The following is an 11967-nucleotide window of genomic DNA, read 5'->3' as shown; positions in this document are numbered from 1 at the left end:
CTGGCTAGATGGATGGATTGATGACTTGATTGATGACTTGATGGATGGATGGATGGATGGATGGATGGATGGATAGACTGATGGGTGGATGGATGGCTGGCTAGATGGATGGATTGATGACTTGATGGATGGATGGTTGTTTTATTCTCATGTTCTTGCATGTAAAAACGAGATGATGTTGAGAAGATCCTAAGCCATTACAACAACTTTATGACATCACATCTCTATATATAACTTTGTGTTTTAATTGAAAAAGCACGTTCAAGAGTTGTAATATAAAAATGTAATTTCAAAACTTGACACCTTTCATCAGATTGTGTTTAATCCTGTGTGTGTAGTTAGAAATTAATTTGAAATGTTGCTGTTTTTATGATGTGTAAACATTTTACATTTGAACACTTTGAAAATACAGTTAAACCCCTTCAAACAGTTGTAGCTGAGCACTTGAACCACATTTTAATAAAACTATTGAAAGTGTCATGGAGACTGGACAGACATTTAATAAAGCCAGAAACAAAATGTCCCCATTTTTTCCAATATTGATGGTTAATGCATCTTGAAATAACAAATTTCTAAGCAGAGCTTGTTACCAACTACGATGTGTTTCGTGATGGAAACCACACCTGAATCAGTGTTCAGTCTGTGTAGATGAGGCTCAGTCTGTCTCTCACATCTGGAAACTGGAAGTTTACTTCATACATTTTATTTTATTATGAAACAGTTTAAGCTCTATCAGGTTGATGGGGATCAGGCATGAAGAGCTCTTTTCAAGTCACGCCACTGATTCTCTATTAGATTTAGGTGTGGGCTGACTCGGCCACTCCGGTACATTCACCTTGTTGTCTTTAAACCAGTTCTGTTCAGTCTTCACTGCATGCTGAAAAATAAATCTTCTTTCAGGCTGTAGTTTATATGCAGACTGCATCAGATTGTCCTCCAGGATTTCCCTATATTCTACAGCTTCATTTGACCCTCTACTCATACAAGCATGTCAGGGTTGGCTGCTGAGAAGCCTCCCTTATCATGATGCTGCCACCCCTGTGCTTCACAATGGGGATGGTGAGTTTGTGATGTGCAGTGTTTGGTTTTCATGATGGATCAAAAGATCTAATTTGGTCTCATCAGACCACAGAACCTTTTTGCAGTTGACCATCTCATGCTGTCTGATGAACTCTATACAGATTTAATCAGTTTTCTTTACCCCTGGGTTTCTGCTTGGACTGATGAACATGGGCAACAGTTAGTATATGCAGAGTCTCCCATCTCACCTGAAGCTTGGAACTCCTTCAGAGTGCTCACAGGTGTCTTGGTGGTCTTTGTTACTGGTCTTCTTTATGGACTGTTACTCAGTTTGTGATGAAGGCCTGTTCTTGGTAGACTTACACGTGTCCCATATTCCTTCCATTTGTTGAACCAGAACTCCTGGGGATGTTCAGGGCCTTAGAAATCCTTTTGTATTCATCCACTGACGTGTACTTTTTAATATTATTTTCTCTGAGTTGCCCAAAGTATTATTTTGCCTTCATAATGTAATGGTTTCCAGTAATAATGATCAGCCATATAGACCTTTCAGAAACAGGTATTCTTGTTCTTCAATGACTTGAGACACATCCACTGCCCTCAGGATATTATTTTAAAAGGGAGTGAATATTTAAGCAATCACTTATTTTGCATTACATATTTTTTATTTAATTGGCATTACTTTGTAGAAGATGGTTGCCACTGAAGAGGGTTTCCTTGATTGAGCTCTAACCACTGCTCCCATCATGCCGCCCAGTCTTCATGACACTGACAGAGAGGTTGTTAACCTGTATCTATAATAAGCTGTTACACTTTTTGTTGTAATGTATTTTTAACACAAGCATGGACAGCAGCTGTAATGACATCACAACCTGCAATATGTGTTAGTGTACAGCACTTTGGCCAACGGTGTTGTTTTAAAGTGCTTTATAAATAAAGTTGTATTGTATTGTAATATGCTAAAATCATGAACTAATGTTACCTTCTAACAATCTCTTTTACATAACAACTGTTTTTAGGGTTGTTTTGTGTGTGTACACAGTATGAAAAGACGCTTGCTTTACATTATGTACCATTAACAGGTTTCATGTAAAAATATATATTTTATCTAATAATTCCTCAAGTTCTGCAGCTCTCAAATAGAAGAAGATGAACTCTAGAGATATCAAAGCCTCTTTATTGTCTTCAGTCAAAGAGCAAAGAGGGGGAACTGGAAATACCCTCCGTACTTCCATTTGTTTGCCCCTGAGCATAACTTAAAAAATAAGTGAGCTATTAACTTCCATTTTAATGTGTGGCTACATGTACAGCGTAAAATGTTTCCCATTCAAATATTGGGCTGCTACATCAAAACTCAAGATGACCACCACCATATATACCGACCGGTGCTAGTAAACCAGCCACCCCAAACATTTAAATAAACTTTGCTTTCTAGTTTTTATATTGTTTGAAAGTATAATATCCCCAAATGATTTGTGTGGCTCGTGGGGTGGCCAAAGATTAATCTATGGTGACCAAGGCCACCATTGGCCACCCACTAGCTCTGCCATTGCACTTGGTGTTGGATGAAATGACTCCCTCCGCTCACCATGTTCCATCCCTCTGTGCTACCAGGGACAAGCAATAAATAAATAAATAAATCTACTCACTTAAGAATCTTGCACCAAAAACATTAAGGTTTACTTCATCCCCTGTTCAAATCAAGTCCAGAAAAACACTAATTTCAAAACCTACATTCAATATTCCAACCCCTCGATGATGGGGGACATCGGCATAACGCTTGTTGAGTCTGTAAACTACAAGAATGAGCTGCAGACTGTAGGCCACAATGCATTATGGTCTAATGTAGCAAATAACTTCTGTATACCACTTTTACCCTGTGACAGGTTTCTAAAGCACCATGTGGAGCATGAAAGAACTGGAAAATGTTTAAATACTACAAAATGGCCAAATCACTACATGGTGAACTGATGAATAACAAGTGGATAATTAGAACACAGCTTGAGTCTGAATTCCAACTTTTGGGGGCATTTTCCAGACAATTGCTACGATTTCTGACCAATTAAATGTGCCGCATATCCTCAAACTGAGCTTGCTCAAAGAACTATCTACAACAGGTAAGATATTAACATTTCATAATCATTCCACTAAATCTTAATTCTTAAGATCTATCATGGACCTAAATGACCTTTTCTTTGTATTCTCTGCTTCTTAAACTTTTATTCCATCTTTGTTTACAAGAGTAACACACGAGTAAGATTTTTATGACTAGATATAATTGAACTGACACCATCAATTAAGTAACAATTTTGCTAAAAGTAAGATTAAAGGTGTTCCCCTTAAAGTCAAAAAATATAAAACCTGAACAGTTTTTTTTCACATGCTTATGATTAATGTGTCTTTAAATGAAAATATTTTGTTGCAGAAGAGCAGAGCAGCCAAATGGGAAAGAAGCAACATTTTCAGGCAGATCTTGTGAGTGGTTGCCAACACCTGTTTATTTACCTACAGAAATGACTGAAGAGACTAAAGAAGGTCAACAGTGGTGTGGAACGCCATGGCACATATTTACGCTCAGATTTGTTGAGAAAAATGTGCAGATAAAAGGAAAGGTTGGGATAAAACAGGAAATGGACCAGTCTAAAAGCAGCGTGTTTGAACGCTGAGCTCTGTCTATATTTGACGCTCCATCACCCTGCTTGAAACCTCATATATTCATACTTGACAGCTGTCATTTTTATTTATTTAGCTAGCAATTAGTAGCAGACTTAATCAAGTATTTTTCACTTAAACATCTTCTCAAAGACTCTAGGCATGTCTGATTCTGTCATATTTGTTTACCTTCAGGCTACTGTCAGGTCAGTGGTTCTGGGCAAATTCAGCTGAGTGCTTTGTTTACATCTAGTGCAGACCCGCATTTCAAAATTGTGCGTCAATACATCTGGAAAACTATCGTAGTTAACTCCTTCAAGCTGCACCATTTGATACAGTACAGGATAAACTTTTAAACGTCTGAGTTCAAACTCTTCAATGTGTATCTTTAAATGTGGAAATACAGGAAAGTAAAGTTGAAAAGAACTTAATCAGAGTTCAGATATTTAACAATTATTCTGCTGGGTGAAAGTATTTATTTAAAGTGTTTATCCAAATATTCTGCATGATTATAACAGTAGAAGCATAGAAAGTATCAGCAGATTAGATTAGACAATGTGACACATTTCTGACTGAAATTTGCTGCAAACGACAAAAAAGGATATAAACTTCCACACTGCCAGCATTAAAGTTCAGTTTATTTCAAATGCCATCAGTTTAACAGTTCATGTAAGATGTCATGTAGAAACCACAGCTCAGAGGCTTGTAATATATTTTTATGCTGAGCAGCAGGGCTGGGGTTGCTCACGAAGAACTGCAAGATGACTGATAAGTTATCACGGAGGCCACAGACCCCGAAGCATCCACCTGCTGCTGGCACCACCACTCTCATCCTCCCTGTCAGTTAGTGAGCGAGGGCCTCGCTGTGCGCTTTAGGTCACAAACACACACACATATATCACTGGAGTCATCTCCGTGAAGACACATTACATGTCAACTGTCTCATTTGGCTCATGGAATCCCATCACGTTTCATAACCTGCAGGTACAGAGGACCTGTCACTTCACTTCTAAATACAAGTTATCACTTTTGATCAAAATCTGTTCATGCTTCACTGCAGGCAACAAGAAATACTTTCATTTATGCGTTTGGATTCATCTGTGAACATCTGGGTACGCTGCCCATGCTCCACTTAGAGAATTAGAGATGAAGCAAGACTCGGACTGAAGTTCTGTGAAACGTTTCTCTTCTGTGGCTGGTTCCTAATGCAATGTTTGTTTTATCAGAAGTCACACAATCACTCCGAGTCCCCGTGGACCCCAGCAGAGGGAAATAACTGTAATGAAGCACAAAGTGAGATGAAAGGGTCCGTGTTTGAATCTATTCACCACATCTGTTTAATGGTTCCCCCAAACCACACGAAACAGATCCTCAAACAAAACCAGAGAAACACACATTTTCACAGGAAAGGCAGCGTGAACGCTGAGGGCTGGCTAAAAGTGACCAAAGAAGCTGAAAGTGGGTTGTTTAGCCTAAGCCTAAAACACTAGCTGAAAGCTACGTGTAGCAAAAGACAAGCTAAAAGTTTAACTAGAAGCCAAACATAAAGCAAGTTTGCTGAAGCAGATTTCTAAGACAACTATTATTTTTAAACAAGTGAAGAGATTTTAATGTATTTCTATGATATAATTCTAAATTAAGTTCAATATTGTGAAAAGTACAAGTTACAATAACCTAAAGTCATAGCACCCATCACCCTGGATGAGCTGAATGTTTTGACTGGAATAGCTAAAGTATGCAGAAGTAATTCTACTGTAAAAACAATGCACCAATAAAGCAGGAAAACAGCAGCACTCACACCTTAATGAGTAAAACAAGCACAAGATGGGTGCAAAAAGTACAGAAAGGCATGCAATATGAAGAAGCAGAAGTCCAGTGAATTGTCAGGTTGTCCCATAATTTATATTCTCCTCAACTGTCTGTATCTGCTGTTTATCTGTAGCAGCTGTCAGCTCTGCTCTGGGGAAATGGCAACAAATGACAGGGATAGATTAGCAACCACAGGCCCGCTCCAGTTCAGTCAGTGGGCCATCCGTTGGTGCCCTTCTCCCTCCTGCTCCTTTACTCTTTGTCTCTTTTCACATAAACACTGTAAGATCCTCCATAGACGTCTTAGTCTGAGCTGTGACAACAGGAAAGAGACGAGTTCATTCCTGGTTTTACAAATCATCCCCTGGGACAGATTCAAAGCAGAAATGAGTCAAAGTTGACTTGAGTCTAATTTAACTTTATGAAGGACGAGTAGAAAATCATGTCAGAGATGTACAAAAAGTAGATCTTCTGTAAAAAACAGTGCTGATTCTGAGTGCAGCTGGACGTACAGTTCAGTCCTGACACACCGTGAGGCTTGTGGAGCTCAAGCCCCCACTCGTGGTGCAAGCACAGAGCTGCAGCTCTGACACCTAACAGGATGTTCAACCCTGAAAACTGCAGTGCAGAGATATCACACGCGTGTGCTGACATGATGCACATGAAACACGATCGCTGCACTGAGAACAGGACGTCAAACTGATCAGGTTTGATCACAGTCACACTGAATGCTGGTTCCACAAAAACCTGTATTTGAACAGGACTTTAGGGTCTCTCTTTGTTCAGATAATGTAATTTGGAGCTAAAAAATATCATTATTAATTACATGCTATAGCCTCTATTATTCTGCACAGATCAGACAAACATGGCTCTAACAGAGGAGGGTACTGGAAGCTTGACCTGTCCACAATAAAAACTAAAACATTCAATCCATCATCTTTCCTCGCTTCTTCCTTTTTTGGGTGGCGGGGGTCACAGGTGGTGCTCATATCCAGCAGTCACTGTGCAAGAGGGTGCTTCTCCAGGTACACCCTGGACAGGTCTCCAGTCCATCACAGAGACACGTAGAGACAAACAACCGTTCACTCTCTCACATCTAGGAACAATTTAGTTACCAATCAGTCTAACATGCATGTAACATTGATGCCAACTCTGCCGTTTTATTATTAATCTTGTCAACCTTTACTTAACCAGACAAATATGAGATCACAGATCTCTTTTGTGAGGGAGGCCTGGGTCTGAAGGCAGCCCAACATGTTTTTTGGACAGTGGGAGGAAACTGGAGTACCTGGAGACAACCCACATGAACACAGGGAACATGCAAACTGCACACAGAAAGAGCACAGATCCAAACCAGGGACTGAACCCACAACCTTTTTGCTGTGATGCAACAGTGCTAACCACTGAGCTGTCATGCTGCCTACACTGTTGCACACAGTGATGGATTTCTGCTGGAGGAATTCAAATCCTCATGGTCTGCTTTCTTGCACCATATCCTCAGAGTTGTGGCATAGAACAGCAAGCATGTTGAAATGTTACATTCATTCTGAGTTATAGCTTTTGAAAACTTTAATATTTTTCTGGATGTAAATTGTTTTTTTTCAGATGATTATTTCCTCTGGTATCAGATGCTGTGCAGCTGAAAGGATTTTTACTGAAACATTCTTACTTTTGGTGCATTTGTTATGATGCGTAACCATGGCAACAAGGTGTTTTTTAACAACCAGGAGCAGCTGATTAACATTTCAAAAGTTCAAATATCTCAACTACAGCCGCAAATCCCAAATGAGTTGAAAAAGGGAGGCGCCATGGATGAATTCCCGTCAACCTGGCAGCGGTTCTCGAGTACCTGACTGCCGAGATCCTGGAGCTGGTGGGAAACTTGGCTCATGACAACGGGAGGACCGGGATCATCCTTCAGCATCTTCAGTTGTCTGTCCATGGTGACAAGGAGCTCTGCAGACTGCTGTGAGGAGTGACCATCGCTCAGGGAGGAATTCTGCCTGGAATTAGGGCAGTCCTGCTGCCCAGGAGGACTGAGGCCCGTCGGATCTGGGTGGATGGTATCTGTGGCCAGATTCTTCGGATTTGCTGCAGGAGATCCTTCCTGCTCACAGCCATCAACATTTAACAACTCTTGAATGCAACCAGGATGATGAGCTACGACAATACTCAATTTCCCTTAGGGATTAAAAATGTATTTATGCAATTATAAGATGTTAGGGATCAGGACATAACAAAAATGATCTGGTCTTTACCAGGTTTGTAAATATTCTAGATCTAACCCAAAGTATACAACAGATTCCATCATGTTGTTATCCATTATAAAAAACCCAAAAGGCAATATAGTAAAAAATGTGTGTAGAAAACTGTTTACCCACAATGCACCACTCCATGCTTAGTGACAACCAAATGCAGTATATAAGCAAGTGTATCTGACAGAAGGAAAAACACGACAATAAAAACATAAATATATTTATTTTTGAAGCATGCCTAAAACTCCAGTACAGCCACCGAAAAGAGTTGAGCATTACACGGTAAAAAACAAACAAAAAATTAATATAACTTAGATTTTCTGTCAGCTGTTTGTGAGACATAAAGGTTGGTCCAGGTAATGCACAAAAGGCAAAAAGAATAAGCAAATTTAGCTAACCAGCTGAACACGTTTCACTTTCTTATAGCTTATATTGGGTTAATCTAAAGCACTTTGTCCGAACAACTAAAATGAACTGCTGTGTGTTAAAAGGAGCAGGAAGGTGGTGTGAAAAACATATGAGCTCGTCGAGCTACATAATCTGGTTACTCCAACAGTTTGAATGTAGTCCTGTCACATTCTGCCAGTGCACAAGCACGGGCTTTGTATACTAAATGTAAACATTAACTATCTAGTTTTAACTGAGTGGGTGAAGTGTTACATGTGGTGTGCCGTGACGAGGGCGACATGCAGAACCTTTAACGCTTCTTAACAATGAGCACACCGAGAAGCAGCCCAGCAGCTAGCAACGTGACTCCAGTTAGCAAAAACCATTTCTTCAGAGACTCCTGAAATCTCCTCCCTTCTGCCGCAGCGTCTTGCCCGTAAATCTCAGCAAAGCCGTCCTGGAAACAAAAACGACAAAGGGAGTCAATTTAAACAGTAGACGGCGACTAAATCCAGAAGATAAATGTTACAACTTTGGAAAAAACTACAGCATTTTGTCTGTGATTGTTTACAAAATTCAAATAACTGTGTATATTAAATTTTGTCATTGAGAAAAAAAATAAAAAAATCACAGAGAAAGATGTAAGAAAAACATCTTGGCCATCGTATCTGGGCCAGCACACCTCCATCAGAGCAGCTTAAACATGGTTCACCTCCTCCCCGGCAGACTCACCCAGCCTCCATGGCTCTCAATCCACGGACTGATCTGCTCATCCAGGTAAACAGTCATCCAGTCTGCGATGCGGGAGACCAGCTCGCTCATGTTCCTCTCGACACACTGCACACACAGCACACCACCGAAGGCAAACAGGCCCACCACCCGCCCCCAGTTGATCCCATTTTTGAACAGCTCGTCCAACACGCTCTTGAAGCTGTGGTAAACTGTGTCAGGGGTGATATTGAGCTGCAGGGATAGATGACTAAAACTTTGCATATACAGATGTTCAAACTCATCTGCGGTGTCCTTCAGGGCTGATTTTACAGCTACTATGTCGCCACGAGATTCGTCCTTACTGGTGACCAGCAGGCCATTCGTGGCAGCTGAGTTTGGCTTCTCCGTCCTTTCACCAGCAACCTCCGACCTCAGCAGAGACTTTGAGTAGTTCCTCTGAGACAACTTATAGCTTATGTAGAAGTCCACCAGCTCTCTGTTGCTGTATGACATGTTTTTCCACACTTAAAACCTCAACACACAGCTGACTTAATCAGATATCATGTTTGACGCCATTCTTCAGTCTGTCACATGGATTCTTCTTACACTGCAGCAACAACAAGCAACAACAGACACAAAAACAAGGATGTTATTTTGACATGCATTTCTGTAGGCAAACATTTAAAACAATATAGGGCTGCATAGCATCCGTCACAGGACTCTAAACAAAAACTTGCTTAAACAACCCTGGGTGCATTTTCCCAGTTCATCACACACGTTTTAACAATGACTTTGCACAATTTGTATGAATTGTGCAGACTTAAATTTGTGCTCAATCACACACTCCAGCTGAACAAAAAGCTGACTGGACTGATCGATCATGTAAACTGTGGCAGACTTTTAAAAATACATTAGCATTAGCTGCTGTTCACTGTTAGGTCCAATGTAACACTTGATCATTATGAAGTATTTCGTACCAGATCTCTGCGTGTAGGCGCCAACTTTCCATCGCTGATAGCTCCAGATACAAGTTGCGTAGTTTCAGACTAACGGGGTTAGCATCACATGCTAACTAGCTGCTAAAACTGTCCACAAGAAACGGACCAAAAAGTGCAAAATTACAAGCCAGATTCTGATATATCATTTATCTGTGACTGTTATACTTACAGATGCTATAAAGTTTTAATTCCAGGTTAGTGCGCAGCTATAAAGATAACAGGAGACGCAGATTGAGCTCCAAGCACAATATATACATTTTTGCAGCAATACTCCAGTCCAGGTGGCCCGCGCCGCTTCGTGACGCATACTGGCCAATAGTGTTACGAATTCTGACGCAGGGCCCGCCCCCTGCACCAATCAGCGGCTGGGAGACACCGGAAATAAGGAGGCCACACATAACTGAGTCAATAAACGCGCATTTCTTCATTTGGACACGTTTACTAACATAACCAGGCTTTCGCGCATTTGCTTTAAATACTCAACCATTAAGTTTTTTTTTTTTTTTTATAAATAACTGAGCTGCATTTTGAAGCACGTATTTTTAGAACGTAGTTTTTTTTAAATATATATTTATACTTTTTTTTTTTTAATATATATTTATACTGTGTCAACTTGTACTGTAAAATGTTTTACAAAAATTGAAAATCAAGAATGATCTGTGAAAATGTGGGCATATCGGTTGTTACCTACTTTTTCTCTGCTGCTATAAAAACAGAAAAACGTGCTAACCACGTTTCTACCTCGTACCTACACATGTACTAATATGTCTCTAGTCTTGTCTCAATTGTCTGGATTAGGTTAATGTCTTTTTGCATTTATTAATCAGTTTGCATTTGTTCTGTTGTGTATCTGCACTGTGGGTAAGTTTAATTTCTATATGTACTTGTATGCAGTTGAAATTACAACAAAACCTCTGACCTACATCTACTCGCAATTTCCATTTATGTTAGCATGTTTAAAAAAATATATATATACATATATGCATGTATATACACACACATTTATATATATATATACATACATACACACACATACTGGTATACACACACATATTTGTGTGTGTGCATATTTTAAAGACTAAAATCTTTAACCAAAACTTCAAATTAGATTTTTCACTTCTGATTATTGTAATTTTATTGCATTTGTGTCTGTCTTGTGGGTTGGGGGCAAAAATAATACTTTATTATCTAGGCTTACATTTTCACAACATTTGGCACTAACTGTTTTTTCTTCTTCTTCAAAAGACAGTAAAGACTTAATCCCATAAGCTTTTTATGAAGTGTTTTATTCAAATGTGTAGATAAAACTTTTGACATATTTTACACCATCTAAATCAGGAAAGGAAAACCAAAACTAGTCACATGTGAGAAGGAAATACAGTATGAAAGTAGGTAAACTAACAACCACTTCATAAAATGTGGTCATTCATCATCAAAAAAAAAAAAAAAAATGCAAAGAAACTAACAAAACATAAATGTATACAACAGAAAGGCCTAGACATATGCATTGCCACATATAAAAAGCACTATAATGTAACTGTTTTTCATTCGCATCAAGAGTATTTGGATGTGCAGCATTAAAAACTGAAATTTTGGTGACTCTTGGTATACAGTACCACTAAATAGTTGGCCAAGTTGGAACCATCTGTGGATCAGTACTTAATCAGTCTTAAACTGTTTCCTTTAAAACTTAACCAAAGACTGAGAAGAACCCAGTTGTTGGCAGCGAACTAACATGATGTCGAGCAGACAATTTAATTCCCATCCTGCTAAAAGCTCTTCTATTCTGAAGAATCTTCTGTGTCCACATGTTGAGTTTCTTCTGTCAGGTTTTCTTGGTCTCTGAACTCCTCATCCTCAGGTGGAGTCTCCGTTTCAAAAGTCATGGAGACTATTTCTTTCTCATCCTGCAAAGAGCTGTTTTCTGCTAAACAGTCTTCTATATCGGAGACTATTTCTTTCTCATCCTGCAAAGAGCTGTTTTCTGCTAAACAGTCTTCTATATCCTCAAAATCTTTTTCTTCAATCAGGTTCTCTTGGTGGTAGGACTCCAGGTTCTCTGGTGGTGTCTCTGTTCCAAAGGTCATGCAGACAATTTCTTTTTCATCTAGCAAAGAGCTATTTTCTGTCAAAGG

The 11967-nt window shown here is 39.5% G+C and overlaps 2 protein-coding genes across 2 annotated transcripts in view; both read right to left on the bottom strand.

Annotated features, from left to right (window-relative positions):
- Positions 1-7996: 7996 nt before the first annotated feature.
- LOC119412295 (bcl-2-like protein 1) lies at positions 7997-10109 on the bottom strand. The gene is made up of 4 exons (XM_037679281.1): positions 10002-10109; positions 9812-9919; positions 8856-9441; positions 7997-8580 (listed from the first exon to the last, which is right to left on the bottom strand). Exons 3-4 carry the CDS (start codon positions 9345-9347, stop codon positions 8434-8436), a joined length of 639 nt encoding a protein of 212 aa, XP_037535209.1. The 5' UTR covers positions 9348-9441; positions 9812-9919; positions 10002-10109; the 3' UTR covers positions 7997-8433.
- Positions 10110-11437: 1328 nt separating this feature from the next.
- Positions 11438-11967, bottom strand: part of adnpa (activity-dependent neuroprotector homeobox a) — a 19185-nt gene continuing 18655 nt past the window's right edge. Inside the window, exon 5 of the mRNA XM_037678660.1 lies at positions 11438-11953. Within this exon, the coding sequence (XP_037534588.1) occupies positions 11614-11953 (340 nt within the window). The 3' untranslated portion in view covers positions 11438-11613. The remainder of the gene's footprint in view (positions 11954-11967) is intronic.

Source organism: Nematolebias whitei, chromosome 7 (genome assembly GCF_014905685.2).
Source record: "Nematolebias whitei isolate Nwh7 chromosome 7, NemWhi1, whole genome shotgun sequence".
NCBI lineage: Eukaryota > Metazoa > Chordata > Actinopteri > Cyprinodontiformes > Rivulidae > Nematolebias > Nematolebias whitei.
This window is presented reverse-complemented; position numbering and strand designations above follow the sequence as displayed.

What these genes read in the sequence shown, in the direction of transcription:
- LOC119412295 (XM_037679281.1), bottom strand. Translation starts at nt 9,347, where the DNA reads ATGTCATACAGCAACAGAGAGCTGGTGGACTTCTACATAAGCTATAAG. An exon ending in TTGAGAGCCATGGAGGCTGG is followed by an intron (nt 8,581 to 8,855) that starts GTGAGTCTGCCG and finishes TTTTGTTTCCAG; the next exon opens with GACGGCTTTGCTGAGATTTA.